The sequence below is a fragment of the Corapipo altera genome, unplaced genomic scaffold, assembly GCF_003945725.1.
Source record: "Corapipo altera isolate COAL_440 unplaced genomic scaffold, ASM394572v1 0, whole genome shotgun sequence".
In the NCBI taxonomy this organism is placed as follows: Eukaryota; Metazoa; Chordata; class Aves; order Passeriformes; family Pipridae; genus Corapipo; species Corapipo altera.
The window spans coordinates 35,370,101-35,389,070 of record NW_020884872.1 but is presented as its reverse complement, the minus strand read 5'-3'; the positions used below and the strand labels follow the sequence as shown (position 1 = coordinate 35,389,070).

The 18,970-nt window shown below is 39.0% G+C and overlaps 1 protein-coding gene across 1 annotated transcript in view; it reads right to left on the bottom strand.

Moving 5' to 3' along the window:
* FAM155A (family with sequence similarity 155 member A) overlaps positions 1–16,042 on the bottom strand; it is a 459,682-nt gene extending 443,640 nt beyond the window's left edge. Inside the window, exon 1 of the mRNA XM_027645753.1 lies at positions 15,040–16,042. Within this exon, the coding sequence (XP_027501554.1) occupies positions 15,040–15,858 (819 nt within the window). The 5' untranslated portion in view covers positions 15,859–16,042. The remainder of the gene's footprint in view (positions 1–15,039) is intronic.
* Positions 16,043–18,970: the final 2,928 nt, after the last annotated feature.

Below are 18,970 nucleotides of genomic sequence, written 5' to 3'. Positions count from 1 at the left end.
TAAGAGTTAGAGAAAAATTAGATTTTGAACACCATTCTAAGCACTGTCGAAAATTAAATTTATCTCTAACAGTTTGTCTCTAACAATAAAATATCCCTTCGTGTATGAAATTATACTAATAGAAAAGAATATAGAAAGGTATTTTGTTGACTTATAAGCATGATAAATTGACTACTGCCTAATATGAATTAAGAAGAAACTTTGCAAACTGACAAACAATTTCCTGGTCTGTTGTAGCATTCATTTTACCTCCCAATCTTATTCCCAGAGGTAGGACAAGACACTAAGTAGATCACTGAGCAGCATAGTATGTCAGTTCCTATACCCTGCTTAGCAAAAACATACTCTCTTCAGTTTTGTGATTCTTCAGTATCAGCTCCTTCAGGCTTCAGGATAAAGCAACATGAGTTAATCTGAGATACATCCAATAGAAGCCTTATATGAATATATTGTCTATCTACTCTTATGATCTAAGTTAAACATCTGCAGTTTTGGCTATCTGCCATTCTGACTGTTTTTCCTGCTGGCAGGACAATGTCTCTGCTGCTTGGTCTCCCTTGCACTTCCTGGTCACCTCAGTAGCACCTGGTGGTGCAGAAAGTGCTGATCATCTGGCAGGTCTTCCCCTTATTTCCCAATCACACACACTGATACTATTTCAGCAAATTATTTCTTTAGCCATTTTTGCTAGGCCAGTGTATCACCTTTCTTGTCTCTTTTTATTCCTACTCAGGTTTAAAGTTCGGGAAAAGGTAAGAAAACTTCCTGGTGTACCAAAGGCTAAAAGCATTAAATCCCACAGATCTTCAGGAATATTGTTATGATTGGAATATAACCTCTAGAAGAACTGATTTTCTTCCTAGAATTGCAGTAAATTTACTTAAAAACAACTCTGACATGAATTCTCAGGGTTCAAAAGCAATGACCACCTGTAAGTACGGGGAGTATTGCAATAAAAAATACCCAAATAATAAAAATTGGAATGGCAGTAGTTCCCCATACTAACAGCAAATATTCTATCAGTATGTCAATATTCTTCCAGTGTCATATTTTGTAGAGAACTAAACATCACTTTCTAATCACTCAAGGAAAAAAGCTTTACTCTGTGAAGAAAAATAATATCAATCCATACTGTAGAGACAGTTTTGTCCTCTATGTTGAAAAAATCCAAAGAAAATGAAGTCTGCACAGCTATATAGAAATTGAAATAATTAAAAAAGAAAATCAGTTGCTTATGCTTTCCTGTATATCTGTTTGACAGTTCAGTGACTACCTAAAATTTAGACTGAACTCTTTTTTTTTCTTCTATCAGGAAACAAGAAAATAAGTTAGGAGATAGTGAGGCTAGTATTTTTTTAAGACAGATCAGACTTCTTTCACTGCTGCTGATTTCCCTCAAATCCCTCAAATTTTTCATTTTCATGATTGTTTAGATGTTTTTGCACCATTCTGAAACCAAAAACTCCAGAGTTGCTACAAAGAGGCACTCACAGACAGTTCTGTTCAGCCTTATGTCTGTGTGTTGGGAAGGTGCTGTGAATTCCATAGTGAGGACAGAGGCAGCCCTGAGAGTCCAAAATGCACAAAGCTGCAGTGGTTCTGCTGCACTGAGGCTTGGCAGTTGCAGGGAAGGCATAGAGTAAAACTCTGCCTCACCTCCATAGGCATGCCAGCAGAAGTTAAACAAAAATTTTTAAAAAAATAAAAAAGGATAATAGATTATCACTAATGCCATGATTCTATACAGCCAGGTGAAGCAAATCATTTCAGAGATTTGGCTCAGGGCCTTGAGCTTGCGCTGCAGTCCTGAAGAAATTGCTGAGATACTCTGGGAATTATCTCCAGTTTGAATTTCAGTCCGTTTAACTATACCTATGTGAATATTAACAAGGAGTGTGGCTCTGTAGACACAGTCTGTAAACTGAAACAGTGCTGAGAGCCTGGTATCCACATAATGTGTGTTTCAGCAGTTTTACTTCAGGTTAGCCCTAGTTCTTTAGACTGCATGTCCTTTACTGCCTGTAACTCAATTTAGGAGCACTTCTGGGGCACTCCTTTGCCTTTGCTTTCAGCAGAAAGCAACCCTGTTTGTGTGGTGAATCAAGAGGCAGTAAGAGTGGTAGTGAGAGTGAGTGGAAGGTTTGTTTCAAAAGCACACCCCTGACCTGAACTGAAATGCTAATGGAGACACAGCCTGAGGGCAGCTGTCTGTACACAGCTCAAGCACTTGAGATTTGTGAGCTTCCCCGACTGTGCACAGATTCTGCAAGAAATAAGTAGTTGCCTTTTAACTCTATTAAGACGTGAAGAACAGAGTTTGAAGCAGGACCAGCCCTCTGAGCCACAAAACAGGTGCACTTCATGGTGCACCTACATGTTATGGGCCCCTGCACTGCTGAATTACTGTAATATTTGAGTACCCCAATAGTGCCATTACTTGCAGGGGAAAAAAAAAAACACTGAACAATTTCAGGTCTTTTGCTTCTCTTTCAAACATATCATAAAATCATTTCAAACATCCTTCCACTTGTATATATTTTATCCTGTAGCCAGGATCACAATTTTAGAAGAATCCCAAAACAAAAGCTTATTGATATTCACAGCTATCTTATTCCTCCCTATGAGCTACTGATCTTCCTTGTCAGTCATGATTTTGGTAAAAATAAAAGATTTAAATATTTCCTCCAGGCTGCAGAACATAATATCTCCCCCTCCCGCAGATCTAAACAGCTAAAAAAGGAGAAAAAGATCTCTTCCATCTGAAATATTGCCTCTCTTCAAATCAGGTCTATATAAAAACCTTACTGTTTTTTCAGCAATTAAAAATTACAAAGGAAACTACAGAAAAATATATAAATAATATATATATTCTCTAAATATACATAATAATACAAACATAATACAACAAATATTTGGGAAGTCACCCTAATTCATGTTTGCATATTGCACCAGCTAACATCATTCTGCCTCTTAAAATATTTCAGAAAAAATATAAAAATCACATTATACAACAGTAATATGAACCCAATCTCCCAGATAATTACAGCAATCAAAATATCCTAGCCTTAAAAAAACCCAAACATAAACAAAAAATAAACTTCATCGTGATGTGCAAATAAAGAAACAGAAATAAAAATAATCTAAAATATTCCACTTAAGAAAATAGAACATTAAGGTAACTTCTTCCATTATCGGTTAATACTAGACAACAGAGACACATGGAGTTTTAGGTGGGTTTGTACCAAGCAGTGATCCAACTTTCAGTTTAAATTTACAAAGAGTTTCTACAAATGAGTTGCAAAGACCAGTGTAAGACAGGGTTCGTGTGTATCCTGGCTATGACATTCTGGAAATTGATGCTTGTGCATTCTACTTTTTCTGTGGAGCTTTTCTGAAGTATTGATGAAAGAAAGAAAACACTCTAAGTAACTTACATTTCTAGATCAGTCAGAAAAAAAAAAAAATCAGTGACTGAAAAATTAAAGGACCATTTATTAACAATTGTTACATTTTCCTGTACTTTCTAAACTATTTCTTTATTTTGCATAATCCATGACATTTCAGATTTCCAAAGGACTCTACTTCAGGACTGTCCTAGTCTCTCTAGGATGCTTGATCCAATTTCAATATCTTGTCCCACCTCATCTAATACATATACAGATATACAGATATATCTAGATAGATAGATAGATAGATATGTATGTGTGTATAACACCTGTTATTTTTATTTCAGATGAGTCATTGTTAAAATTACTGCCTTTTTTATGTGTTGTAATGTACCACAGAGCAAAACTTCCATTACCTTATCAATTCTTCAACTTATGCTTAAATTTAACTGTATTTATGCCAACATAAATACAGAGTGTCTTTACAGCAATCAAAGCAGCTTCTCTGGATTTAAACTAGCAATACTACTAATCAGTATCTCTCCTTTTAACCCTGTGGATGACATACATTCTTGGCTGGAAAAGGTAAATTAATTTTCCTTTGTTCTCTTCAAGGTTTTCCCCTCCCTGGATAGCTGAAAAAGTTAAGCTTATAATATTTTTCTACAGTACTGCCTGAAAAATCAAAAGAATAAGAGAATACAATCAAGACCTTGTACAAAAACAAAGAAAAGGGAAAAAATCATTAATCTAACAACAATAACAAATTGGTAATGTCAGTCAAAGACAAGGAAAACAGCTTTTAAAGCACTCTGCATATTGTTTTTTGTAGCAAGGTTTGTAAAACAAATTAGTCTGAGTCAAATCTGTCCCTCTGAATTCATACATTTGAGTTTTAAAGCATATAATGTGCCTCCTCTCAAAACAGTACTACATTTAAGTAAAGCCATTAATTCCAATGGAGTTAGTCCTGGTTTTTGTCACCGTAGATTACTGACTAAAGAAAATTGGTCCATATTTACAAATGAAAATAAAACAATCTTTTAAATTCACATCTATCATTACAGAGTACATTTACTTGAGTCATGTCCCAGGAATCAATCTCAGTACCCAGATTTTGAAAAACTAGTGCTATAGTAATGATTTAATTTCATTAATATAGTGAGGTTGCAAAAAAATGTATATTTATAAGATTTAAATAGAGACAAAAGAAATCATAATGCACTTCTAACTGAATTGGGATATAAAACAGCAAGCCTCATTTCCTGAACTCCTGTGCTATGCTACATCTTGTTAGCTAAACTCAGCTTATAATAGCAGTCATTTCCCCAACTATCAGAAAGCATAAATGAAAAAAACATAAAAATAAAAAAATTAGTTCTGTTTCTAATATAATTCGGGTAATATTTCAAATGTATCTTGTTCAGAAACTCCTTCTTCTTCATAATAGTGGTCCAAGTTCTGTCAGGTTCTCTGCAGAAATATTACTCTAAGATTTTAACTCTACAGCAGAACAGGACTGGAAATGAACATCTCACCTTTGAATGCATGAAGAATTTTAAAAGCCATCCCAGAGGACCTTGGCTATGTTTTTGACTTGCTTCCTTTTTTTAAGTGCAGAACCTCAAGCCAGTGGAACCTAATGCCCATATATCCCTCAGCCCTGGCACTGGTCCAGGGCAGAGCTTCTATGTTCCTGGCTGGCAGCAAGTGCCAGGACATCCCCATGTACAGGATGCTGGGAGCTTCCCATACTTGTTCCCTTCTGCAAAAAAAATTTCTTCTAACAAAAACTGCCCAGTCTCTCGTTAAAGTACTGTACTACAGCATTAACAGCTTGAACACAGAGTGAAAGGAAAAACATGAAAGGATGGGTTTATACCTTAAGAGGCATAAAATTTGAAATGTCCCAAAATAGATGCATTTGGGATATTTTATTAAATAATAAAAAGACCAGTAAATGAGACTCTGACAACATGGATCTTTCTGCACTGATTACGCTATTTGCCTGACTTTAACATGGCTGGAATCAGTACAGACATATCCCACTGGAAAATCACCAGAAACTTGCTTAAGGAGTTTACTAATGATCTGTATTCTAAATAGATGTTACAGTATTATTTCTCTTCAAATCTTTTAGAGATTTTAATCTTTATCAAAGAATGGATTTGGGATAATTTGTAGAAGTTTTTAATAGAATGATTACAACTGACATGTAATTTGATTTTTATCTTTTTATAATATACACTGTAATTTATAGTTCTTTCATATTTCAAAAATAATTTACCTTTCAAGTGAGATGTGCTATACCAGATTTCACCACAATGTGATCTTTTTCTTTAAAAGTCAGTTGCAAGTCTTTCAATACAGAAGAAATTTTATTTCCAACTCTGAAGTTTTCATTATCCTGAAGCCGTTCTATCCAGAAATCAGATTTCAACAAATATATGTGAAGGCAATGTTAAGAGTATTCATGGGAAATCTGCATGTAATTTTTGTAGATACATTTTTAAGTATATATACTTGTATTATTTATTCCCAATAAAAACAAATTGGATTTTTCATTTGCTATTTTTTGTTGTTCTTCTACAAGCTCCACTTTAAGGAGCATCTGGTTTTTTAATTCAATGTGCACATATACAAATACAAACATTTGTCTCAACAGATATCTTTTTAGTGCCTTTGAAAATATAACTTTAACAGTGATAAAGATACCTCTCTAAATAATGAAGTTATACTAGTAAAAAATTGTATTTTCTTGACTCATAAGCACAACAAATCAACTAATATGAGTTAAAAATATAATTTTCACACTAGAAAAAGCAGTTCTGTCTGTACACTGCTCCTCATGAAGAATGAGCATACATGAATAAATTTTTATATCATCTTACATTTAGTTGTCTATTGCTACACACAGAAATCTCTAAGATATGTAATTAACTTAATATAGATTTTAAACTATTTAAGAGTTGCTCGAGTTCTTCCTTTAAATCCAAATATTTATCTAAATGAATACATCTCATACAAAATTAATTTTTCTGAGAATAACCTGTGAGTGTAACCCCTCAAATACAGAGAGCAAACTAGCCAATATAGAGCAATGATCAGCAAATCATCAATCAGCAAACTCTGGAAACTCTCTTATTCTCCTCAAAGAGTGAATAAAACTAGAAAAATATTTTTTCTAAATATCTAATCTTTTTCCCATCCCTTTAATAAAGAATGTCCTCTGGTTCTGGATTGCTAATATCTTTAAAATGTAATAAAGATACTTCATTTTGATGTTTTACAGAGATTAAGTCTGTTGACAGGCCCAAGACACCATTTACATAAGTTTTCAGGCAAATTGAAGGCAACATCTCATCTAACATGCAGAGGATCAACAAGAATTAAAAATGCATTTAAAAAGCACTCTAGATATCACACTTTCTCCATGGAAAATGTCTCCTAAATACTGCAATATATAGCACATTCTAAAATGCAAACATAATAAAATTGTTTTCCTTTTAAAAATTTTAGAATGGATATATTTGAAAATATATTGGTTTAACTAATTAAATTACCTAAATTGTAACATAAAAAAAAATAAAACTAAAAATAAAAATGTCATATCCCAAAAATTAAAATTTGGGCTTTTTTTTTTTTTTTGTAGTTACTCAGCTACCATTTCCCTTTAATTTCACTGGAGTAATTTAAAACATCCACAATGAGTTCCAAAATGCAGCAGAATTTCTGAAAACCTAGACCCAAACATGCTATTGGTAACTTCAGATCATCTTCACTACTGTTTTTAATCACAAAGTTTTCTTCTAAAGGCGAAACCTCTGAATGAACTCTCAAGAGCAATGTATATGAAAGGCGAGCATCCCTATCAGGTTCTCCAACACACTTCAAAGGACCAATATGCCCACACATAACTGCTGAAGTTTTTCACTTTGGCATTTATTATCACCATTCGTCCCAAAAATTTGGTTGCATCCAACCAGTGTTTCAAAGGGTCATACCAAGTTCTTCCATAACGATGTCATTTCAAACACAGGTTTCGACACACTCATCAGTTTGGATGAAAGAGATGAGATGATGGCTGGGAGAATATTAAGTGTTAATCTACTTCCCTTCAGAGCCACTTACCTCATGACCTGTTCTTTTTGTCATTATGGACTGGGAGCCCATTAGGTACAGCTCTTCAATGTGCATGTTCTAAAGAAGCAATTTACATATTTCATATATCTACCCCGTTTGCAAACAAGGTCAGACCACAAATCCAAAAATAAATTTGGTCTTTATTCTTTTAACATATCTTCAAATTAATTAAATCTCTCTACAGGCCAGAACATATCTCCAGTGCCTCACTACATTTGTATTCATCTAACTGATTGATGTTTAAAGTGAATCAAGCTCACACACGTTCTCGCTTAGAGATGTTTGCACTACAGTTCTGACAAGAAAAAACTACAGTGAAAAGTACATAGAAAAGTAAAGTATGGTGATTATAGTAAAGTGGCAAAAATGTCTATGTGCTTCTTGAGGGAGAGAGTTTGGGTAGTCTTAGGAGTTCTCTCTGATTTGGACTAAGGGAAGAAAATGACATGTATAGGAGTCTTTACATATATAGACACCTCCAACACACAAAAAAAAATCCATCCTCCTTGTACAGATAGAAGGGAGAATAAGAGAAACAATCTCTAGTAGATCTACCTGCAACATTGTCTATTAAGAAGATGACCTACAATTGTTATTGTCTGGTTTCTTAACAGAAATAAAAACCGGAGGAGCCATATGTAGAAACTCTTGGTCTCCCCTCTCTTAAAAAAAAAAAAGTCATAAAAATACAGTTATGTCATACAAGACACTTTCCTATTCTCACCCCTAAGAAGTAGATTGTATAGCTCACACAGTCTTCAGCAACAGAATAGTGAAAGAGACTTGTGATTTCACTAGGCTGGTGTGGCACAGCACAAGTAGTGGGATTTTACAAACTTTCTCACAATTAAATTTTGCATATGAACATAATTTCCTCCAAACTTAATTTTTCTACTAAAACCCCCTTTTGAGGATTCATCTAATATGACTTTTGAGGTCAACAGTGGGTGGAGGTGTGTGTATTTGAGATAAAATGACAGTATGTCCTCTTTAGAGAAAATGGACAGAAAATAGGTATTTTTAGGGTATAATCCACCTGACCTATTTTAGATGTCCACTTTATTGTGAACTGACTCAGACTCTAAAATTGCTTATGTATCTCCACTGACTACAAAGAGAGTCTGAGCTTTAATATTTTGTGTGGATGTCCATAATGGATATCTACTTTTGTTTGTTTGTTTGTTTTTATCAGCTGGATTATTTTATTTTTCTATCTTCTGGGGCATTATGACTAATACATACCAAAAAGTAATATTTAAGAATTCAGCTTCTAAGTTACTTTCTCCCTTTTAGGCAATTCACAGATCTAAATACATTATGGATCTTAGTGCAAGACTGAAGTGATAAATTACTAAGTATAGACCAAATGATTTTTAGGCAGGATAAGTGATAGAACTATAATTTGCATTTTGATTACTTTTCCTAGAAGAACATGAAATGAAGTATGATTGTCACAGTCTCTGCGAGGTACATGTGAAGCATACTGCTTGATGTAAAGAGAATAAGTGAAGCTAGTAAAATTGAGGTCAGAGCCATGACATCCCTAGCTATGTGACGTTAACACCATGAAACATTAAATGGTGGCTGCTGAACTAGGGTAGAATCCACTTCAACTACTCTGTGCCGGTCATCCACAGTCCTTTTTTTCCTAAATCAGGAATGATGTACCCATTGACATTATGAATGGGATAAGTATCTCGATGATCAACTAGATGCAAACTTTCAAAAAGTTAAGTGGGATTAAAACACTTGGAAAGAACACCCTGGGGAATTTTAGGAGTGAAGAGATCTGATCCTGATTCAGCGGAGCAGTTAAGCAATTGAATGACCACAAGCATGTGCACAGTTCTCCCTGAGTGCAGTACCATTCATCTAGCTCAAAACTGGAGACTGAAACATACTGCCAAATCAGGATTTTAGGTCAAAATACAAATCCATTAGCACACAGTCAGTGTCACTTCCTTTATTATATCAGTGCATTATTAGAAGAAGAGTTATACTAAATTCATCCATATATTTGTCTTAAATTAGTTTTGAAAAATAATTCAACTTCTACTTTTTTAAAAAATCAGCTGGCCAAATAAAATCAAAAAACATCAAATTGTGCAAACATCAATTTATACAGTCACATTAGTTTCACAGTATTTTAAACCAAAATTTTTAAAAGTATAAACATTTAAATATTATTTATGTTTATGTAATTTATATAATTTATAAATTTTAATTTATATATTTTATACTATTTAAATAATGTTTATTTCTTTAAACACTTAAGCTTGTTTAAATACAGCATAGTAATCATTTTAAAGAGAGCTTTAAAATAAAGATTTAAATTTCAAAAGATTCTGAAAAGGCCTTAGTTCATTAATTAATGGGTTTTTTCCTTTTTATACTAGACTATCAGTGCAGATCTTCAAGGTTTAATTTGTAAGAGTTTCTTCTGATTAGCTTAGGTATCACTCTTGTATACAGTAGAAATATGTGATTAAGACGTGACACTGAATTATCTAACTTTGTGGCAGATGCTGGTCTATGTAACCTTTTGTAACAGAAGGGTTCTTTTATCATTTGAGCTTTTGGTTTCATATTTCTCATCTGCTCTTTTCTGCCAGCTTAGCTGAGAGTTTAAATCAAAACCTAATTAGAATACATATGCTGTTTAGGAAAAAGTTCTTGGAAAAGTAATGATTCATATAAGCTTTGAAATTTTCAGATAACATCTAAAAAGAAATTTGATTTTAATTGTTTTAAATAACTTTAAATCATCCTCTTACTCAAATAAAAGTGGTTGAACACAGCTCTTTGATCAAAAAAAAAAAAATTCTTCAGTAACAGAAATACCAACTCTATATTCCTATCAGCTATACCATCTATGTTTAATGATGAAACCCTTTACTGATATGCATGTTTTTCAACTAAGAAATATTATAACTCAGCCATAATATAATAACTATAAATAGCTATAACTCAATATCATATATATATCATATCATATACATACCAATATCATAAACCTCAAATCAGAAATTATCAAATTATATTTAATTTCTGAAAAACAAAAATCTTTGTGTACTTGTTAAGCACCTAGGATGTCAGTCAAAGTTTGCTTTTAACAATATTGATATAAAAAGAGTTGGTATTTTTTATTTTTCTCCTTTGATATTCTAGGAGGGAAAGTGAATTATTTTAATGTCATTTTAATTATAATGCATTACCTGAATTATACATTTCAATATTTTAATTAGCACTAGGGAAGACCACATTTTAAACACTCATAACTTTAACTAGGTTAAAGAAACCTGCATCAAAAAATGATGACTAGTGTCATGTTCAAACATTAATAAATATATTTGCCAAGAAAACCCTGGCCTCTGATACTTATCACAAAGATGTAAGTTCTATCTCTAAAAAAATTAAAAAAATTAAAAACCTTTACATTTTTATGTCCTACTTAGTCATTTGACCCAGTTCTTAATCAGAAGTAGCCAGAATTTTCTTTTATTCCACAGAGCAATTGCCTGCTGCCTTAAGAACAAGAACTTGAGTATTTCCCCTGATAGAAGGCTGACAAGTCTTAATGAGGAACTCTGTCTTCCAGCATCAAGCCAATACAGTTTCTGTTAATTGTCTGAATACAGTACTGTGTCACACTGCATATAAAAATGATATTCTGGAAATTCAGAAATTATAGATATTGTCAAGACCAATCCCTGCAATTATAATCACAAATTTATAATATGCAAAAGCAAAATTTCATAAATTTTTTTTTAAAAATCTAAACTAAATTTAAGACAGAAAAACAGAAATGTAGATCCAGACTTTCAGTTACTCCGTTACTTTAGTGATTCAATAAAGCTACAGCAATTTATTATGTTATCTAGTTGAATATGTAATGCATTCAAATATTTTTTTTATATTTACTGTCTAGCCATTACTGTTGTGTGACTATCCTAACAAGGAAACAATATAGAGAGGCATCGGACTTTAAAGATAGTTTCCAAGAAATAAATTGAAGATGCACTTATATTGAGACAACACTGATATCCCTGAACAACACATAAAGTCTACTGACATTCTAATAATATACAATGAATATGTATGTTCATTGATACTATCAAAAAAGTGGGTTTCCTAATGTTCTAAATGTGCAAAATTCTCAGCATTTTCTACAAAACTTTCAAAAACTCCAATGTAATTCAATAACAAGTTTAATAGTAAGACTTTAATTACAGGACAGCACTCTTAAAAAAAAAAAAAAAAAAAAGGAAAAACAGCAAGAAAAAAACCACTGAGTATACTTATATATTAAAACCAAAGCTCACCACATAGAATAGCTAAATGTGAACAGATAAGTCAAACAGCTCCTGCCTGCAAAATTCTGCAATAACAAGCAATTAATTTAAAGTATTCTTCAGAGACCAGGAGACATGTAGTGGAACACAGAATATTTTGAAAGTAAAGTTCATTTTCTTCTGGTTTCAGATAAATAAATAAAGATAAAGTCTGAGGTTTAGACTAGTGCATCAAAGGCATTTCTGAGATGTACTGTTTGTTATCACCAATAGTACTTTCAGGAAAAGCATATCTTGCTGGACTGAGAAACCCCCCATGACTTTCACACTTTGCTCTGAGAAGTGACTGTGTCAAGGATGGGGGATAGTGTTGAGGAGACATGGGGAAGGAAAAAGCAACACTCATTTACAAGTTTTAGGTTGAGTGTTATTCAGTGGAAATTTTATTGATTTTTATCATCTAATATAATTGGTGAACTGGATGAAAAGCTTTTTTTTCTGTGAATGGGGCCACCCTCCCAGAATGCTAAAGATGTCTTAAGTAGAAATATACTATTTAACAAGCCTTTCATTGCATTAAGCCAAGGTTTACATACATGATTATTGAATAAAGGCAGTATTTTCAGTATTTTGTTTAAAAGAAAAGCAGCTTACCACATAAATCATGACATGAACCAATAGCATGTGTCTAAACCACATAGCTAGATGTCAAGTTATTTTCTGTTCTGATTCTTAAGCTAAGAATTATCTAAATATCCAACACATTAAAATAATAATTTCCTGATTGAGTCTTATAAAGAAATATATAAAACACCAGAAAGCCCAGCAAAACATTGCATTAGTCGCAAAGTATTTGAGTTTCAAGTTTCACCTCCACACTCTTCGGAGTAGCCCACGCACAAGCACATCAACACACACGGCTGTCAGACAGCTGGACGTGCCATCCGCTTCTCTCTCTCGGCCACCCGCACGGATCAAAAGGCTCCAGAGGGACCCAAAAGCACCAAGTCAGGGCGCGGGGCAGAGAGAGGCTTCTCCCCTCCTGGCCCCGGCTGTTTGGGTTGCCTTGCAGCACCTTGGACAGCGGTCTCCGGGCCCACCGCTCAGCGCAGCATAGCCCAGCCCAGCCCAGCCCAGCCCACCCCAGCCCAGCCCCGCGCCAGAGGGCTCGTCCCCTGCCCTCCGCACCTGCACTAGCTGGGCACTTGCACTGCCCACCAGATTCCCTGGAAAAAGGGAAAACCGACTAAGTCGCACCCTTGGTTGGGGTTTTCTTCCTTTCCCCTGCTGGAATATTTTTCATTTTTAACACAGACTGGTCGGCCAAATTCTCAAAACATAGAGCAGTATCGTCTGGCACTCAGAACTGGAGAGATGTAGGTCGTTGGCACTCTGTTTGTCTAGCTCATTTAAGTTTCACACAATCATCTTAATGCCAACAACTTTTTCCCCATCATTAGACAAATATTCCTTCTCATTGGGTGTCTGCAGGGGAAATCATTATACAGCATACATTTACTGTTCTGTTCATCTTCAACATCTTTTACACTTTCATATTCTGTAGAGCAACTGCGCACTTTGCAGTAAAGTTCAGCCAAACTAAACTGTGACACAAAAAAATCACTTTAAGCAAGTAGATGTTGATCGTTTGGCAGCACAGAATAGTAGGTCAATTTCTACTTAAAGAGCTACTGAAATGGTAAAGATGTCCTTACAGCAGTAGACATCTATTTACATTTGACACCCTTTTTTACTTTTCCAATTCACTCTGGAAATAAAATGGATTTACATTATCAGTAACTGAGTACATAGTATATATACAATGAGTGTGTACACACACGGTTTGCAACCTAAAAACAGTGGAATTAAAACTACTGATGAATCTACCTTATTCTTGTCAGGTTTAACAAGAACAAATAAATATAGCAACTTTCCTACTTTATCCAATTAGATAATGGGCTATTTCAGCTCCTGGAGGGATTGTGGATTGATTTTTGTGGCAAAGACGTGAAAATTACACTAACGTATTGGTGAATGGGATTCTTTAGGCATGGACTGTTACCATGAAATGATTTGAGAAGGCCCTGCTGAAGTTACAAAGTGCAGAGGTACTCTAGGCCTCCTGTTCAGAGCAGTGATGCCTGTGCACTGTTGTGTTTAACTGCCAAAGCTGAATTTGGTTCAGACTGGTTAGCAGAGCTACAGTAGTTGAGATAATCCAGTTCAGGGCAGAAACCATTCACCTCAATAAGTACTGAAACGGGGAAAGAAGAATGCAGGTAGCTATTTTAGGTGCTCAGGACAACACTTTTTTCTGCCCTGTCTTGAGAGATAGGCCAACTAATCTTGTGCAAAAGTAGAGAGAATGCAACAACAAGAGACAAAGTAGGACCCTCTGCCTTCTAGCACAGGAAAAGAAAAACCTCTGGATCTCTTAGAGCCGTCACAAGTGGCACCAAAGAAAAGAGCTGTGTCTTATCAAAACGTTGTTACCATCACTTTCCAACCAAGGCTCATCGCGCTGCCCTTAGACAGACACCCTCGTCCTCCAGTTTTTCCCAGGTCCACAGATTTTGGCAGAGCGCCTGGAAGCACGGTCCCGCTCTCGGCTCCCGAGGTGGCCCGGCACCACGCCGCTCCGCCGCCCTAGGGTACCGCCGTCCCCGGGGCCAAGCGCCCGACGGAACCCATCCGGAGCCTCCGGTGTGTGCCCCTGGCCGCCGCAGGGGGACGGAAAGCCAGTCCTGGGGGGCACCGCGGCCACCCACCGCCCCGAGGGCCGGCGGCCAGGGCAGCACCGTCGGGCAGTCCGGCCTCGACCGCCGCTCCGAGCCCCGCTCATTGTCATGCAGCCCCTGTCGCTGCCTGCCGCCAAGCCGCATCCGAGCCCGCTGGAAGCCGGCAGCCGAGCCGGAGCCAATCGCATATTCATGAGGAGGGGGAAATCCAGCGCTACGCTCCCAGAGGACCGAGGATCACTTCTTTCTGCTTTTTCCCAAGCTTCCCCCTCTCTCTTCCTCCCTTTTAACAACGCGCTAACAACGGGGGCATCCCGGCCGATACACCCCACAGCTCCGCCTGCACCGTACGAACCGCGGCCGCCGGCGCCAGGGACAGAGACCGAAGCAGGCACAACAGGGACCACGGCAGCCACAACAAGCCGAGGGAGGCACGCCAGCCCGCCAGCCAGGGACAGGAAACACAGCAGGGGCTCCTACCTTACAATCCTCAGGACACGATTTCACCGAGTACTCATCCGACTGTAAATATTTCTGGAGCATAACCTCAAACTCTTCATATTTCTCCTGAGCGTGCTGGTCGTAGCGCTGGTAAGCCTGGACGCACTGGCTGCAGGAGCCTTCCCCCCTCAGCACCACATCCAGACTGCAGTTCAAAGTGTCCGGATTGGACAACCCGGCAAACAACTCCCAAAGTGTGTAGGAATTACAAAAGGAAAGGTAAAAATCCGTCAGGTCCCAGCCGGGCGCCGGGCTCTGCCCCGCGCCCGGCGGCGGCCCCGACCCCCTGTGCGGCCGGCACACCGCCTCCGCGTCCCCCACGCTGAAGCACTGCCCGGACGAGGACCCCGGGGGGGGACACGTCTCCAGGGGCCTGGTGGTGGAGTTCCCTAGGAAAGCAGCTTTGCCGTGCCGGGGCTCGGTGCCGTTGTTGCGGCTGCCGCGGCTGCCGCCACCGCTGCTGCCGGGGGAGGGCGGGAGGGAGGGCGAGGGGGGGGCGAGGAGCCGGGGCGCGGGGGGCGCCGGCTCCCCCATGCCCGCCAGCAGCTCCGGCTCCGCGGGCTCCGGCTTCTCGGGCGGCGGCTGCTCCTTCTCTCCGGTCCCCGTGAATTTGGCCTCGGCGCAGAACCACAAGTGATCAGAGAGCAGGACCGTGAAAAACAAGAGCGATGCCAGGGACAGTCGCCATTTCTGAGCCCTCTCTGAATCCGTGAAGGGTTTCTCGTTCTCCCGGGGTGCGAACCAGATTTTTAAGCCGTCATCATACTGCCGACTACACATCCAAGCACCCCTGGTCATATTTTGGGAACGCACAGCCCTGGCCGACTCCACCGTGAGGGCTCCTTTGCCAGTGTCACCACAATATGCATTGACTTAAAAGATTGGGGGGATTTTCTTGTCTGCCTTCCCTTCTCTCTCTCGCTCTTTCGCTCTCTCCCTCTTCCACTCTCCCCCCTCTCTCTTTCTCTCTCTTCTTTCTTTCTTCCTTCTTTTTCTTTCTCTGAGATAATACTGGTTTTCGCCGGTGGCTCTACCTTGGTCTCACCACAAGAAGCAGCCCCAGTCCATCCAACGCGGAGTGCCGTGGAGAAGATAAGAGCAATAACGCAGAGAGAGGAGGAGGGAGAGGAGATGGTGGTGGTGGTGGTGGTAGTGGTGATAGTTGGTGGTGGCAGGGCTGCGCGACTGGTCCTTTGCCCCTCTCACCCAGGCATGGTCAGATCGCAGCTCCCCATCTCCCTCCTGAGAAAATCCCACTGCCCCCGGACAACCGCATGCCGCGTCCCCCGCTGCCGACGGACGGCTCCGGGAGAGCTCCTCGCCTCCTCTTCCTCCCTCCCGCCGTCGCTGCTCCTCTTCCTCAGCCCCGAGCCGCGGCACAGATGCCTGCACCGCTGTCTTAGTCTCCTCTTTCTTCTCTCCCCCCTCCGCTCTAACTGGAGAGACGCTGCTGCAAGGCTCCCGGAGCGCTGCTGAGGATGCTGAAGAGGAGGAGGAGGAAGAGGAAGAGGAGGAGGAGGCTGCCGGGGCCGCCGCCGCTGCTGGTGACAATGGGCTGCGGCTGCCGCCGCTGCTGCCGCCGGGCGCGGTGTCCCCGGGCGCACGGGGCGGAACTGCCTGGCTGGGGGCCCCCGATGGGCACAGGCATCTTGGGCCCCTGGGCTAAGTTGCCGCCATCTTCGTCCTGGAGAAACACTTTTTTGGGGGGAGCTCTGCCTTTTGCGTCATCTCCTCCCGCGCCGAGATCTCTCTATCCTGGCGCATTGGCAGCAGCAGCCACTCTGTCTCCTCCTGCCTGAGGAGGAGGAGGAGGAGGAGGTGGGGGAGGCACTGGGGACCACATGGCCCCTCCAAAGGGCTTCATCGGTGCAACTCTTTCTACTCATCTCACCGAAGGGACTGCTCGGTACCACTCTCCACCCCTCTCTCCTTCCCATTGTGGCCATGGAACACCATGTCCATGCAGGATAGTGGCTGGAAAGGTCTGTTGCCGTGTCTGTCCTTGTCATAGCAAATCACAAATGGCATATGAAACTCCGAGCTCTGCATCCTGACCGGTTATGGCCACACAGTAAAATGCCTGATCACAGCTGCCTGTCTTTCAGTCAGCAAGCTGGAAAGGAAAATGACCATAAACTCCAAGCTGTTCCCCCAGGAGAAGATTTGCTGAACCTTGGTCCAGCACATGAGCTGGGTAAATACTACAAGTCTGTGTGTGTCCCAGTTTAGATGTCAGTGCCTAGAGAGAAAGACAGAAAGGTCAGGCTTAGCTCTCCTGCTAGGGTGATGAATCGCTGATGATTTCCACTTGGACCCACAGCAGAGATCAACCACCTTCTGTCCTTTCTCTGTCCTGAGAAACTGTTAATGGCCCTTGAACAAGGCGTACAATGTATCCCAAAAGGTGACTTGTCATATTTTTTGCTTAAAAAAAGATTTTTTTTCTTAACAAACATGACCATGTATAAGCTGATATAGCTTGGTGATGGTTCTCAAATTCAGCTTTGAAAGGTGTAGTCGAAAGAAATCTAAACCATACCAGAGGAGAACAAAACTTGTACTGTTTCTGACTGCAGCTGTCGTTAACTGAGGGGTGATCTTACGAAGGAATGTACTGAAATTTCTGTCACTTTGAGCAATAAATCAAGGCTAGATGTCTTTCAAAAGGAGACAGTATACCTCTAACAGAAGATGCAGACCCAAGGGAGGAATTGCAGAGAGAGATACTATGCCCTGTGTTATGCTGGGGTCAAAGTACATTATCATAATGGTCTCATCTGGCCTTAAAAGATCTTTTGAGTCAAATACTGCACTGGGCAGGAGTTATCTGTTGATTTTATTTTGATAGGCTATTTAAAGACACAGAAATAAGTGCTAATATTATAAGGAAAGGTCTACAGTACTCAAATCAATGCATGTTTGCAATTCTTAGTCACACCATCTGCTAATGGTACATTATTAATTTTGGTCTTGAAGCTTTGATTGCAATGATTTGACACACTGGACCCTGTACTGAATCTGCATTTTTGTAATGCTTTCTGTTCCAGGATGATACTGTGACCAAGCTCTTAAAAGGGAATCAGAACAACTTTACATCTCTAAAATGTAATGTCATTTATTTAGTTTTCTTTTGCTAGTTTGATTATGAATTTTGTGATAGAATAAAGGGACTGCAGCAGAAATACAGGACAAAAAAAAACCTAAACCAAACCATACACAACTGGGATAAGCAACAGGTTCCCGATATCAGGTTTGAGATTTTCAAAATGTGCTCTATTAAGATACGTGGCAGTGGCTGTGTAATTATTCTGTGTTTGACAACCAAACTTGGGGTGAAGAAAATTGGCATTGGGGTCTGCACCTGACAAACAGGGTTAATTTGTGTACTTTTTTTTTTTAATATTGTTTCCCTTTTGTCCTGTTGGGAACATGAGAGGATAATAGGCAATTTTACAATCCACAAAAAAATGAGAAAAGTTCTTTATCTCCATAGTGGAACTTCAAGAGTTGGAAATTAAAACATTCTGGCATTCAAACCTCATCCTAACTTAATACACAAATGAATTCCTAAGTCCACATTCCTCTGTTTACACTTGGCTAAGATCAAAGTACATATACTCAATCTGCTAGGATTGTTTAGATACACTTGACTTCTCAAAAATAATCCATTTTTGTGTCATGTACTATTTTCACACATTTCCCAACTTTTACCTGGAAAAACAGTGAGAGTTCTTTTTCAACACCTAGCAATAAACTGTAATAAGACTTTCAGTATTTTTGAAATGTACGCATCCTTGCTTTTCCAGGGGCAGTTTTCTGTAACAAAGAATATGTCACACAGAACTGTTGTTTTGTCTGTTGTGTTTCCCCTAAAGCCCCATTTCCTCTCCACCTAGCATGGTGAATAACT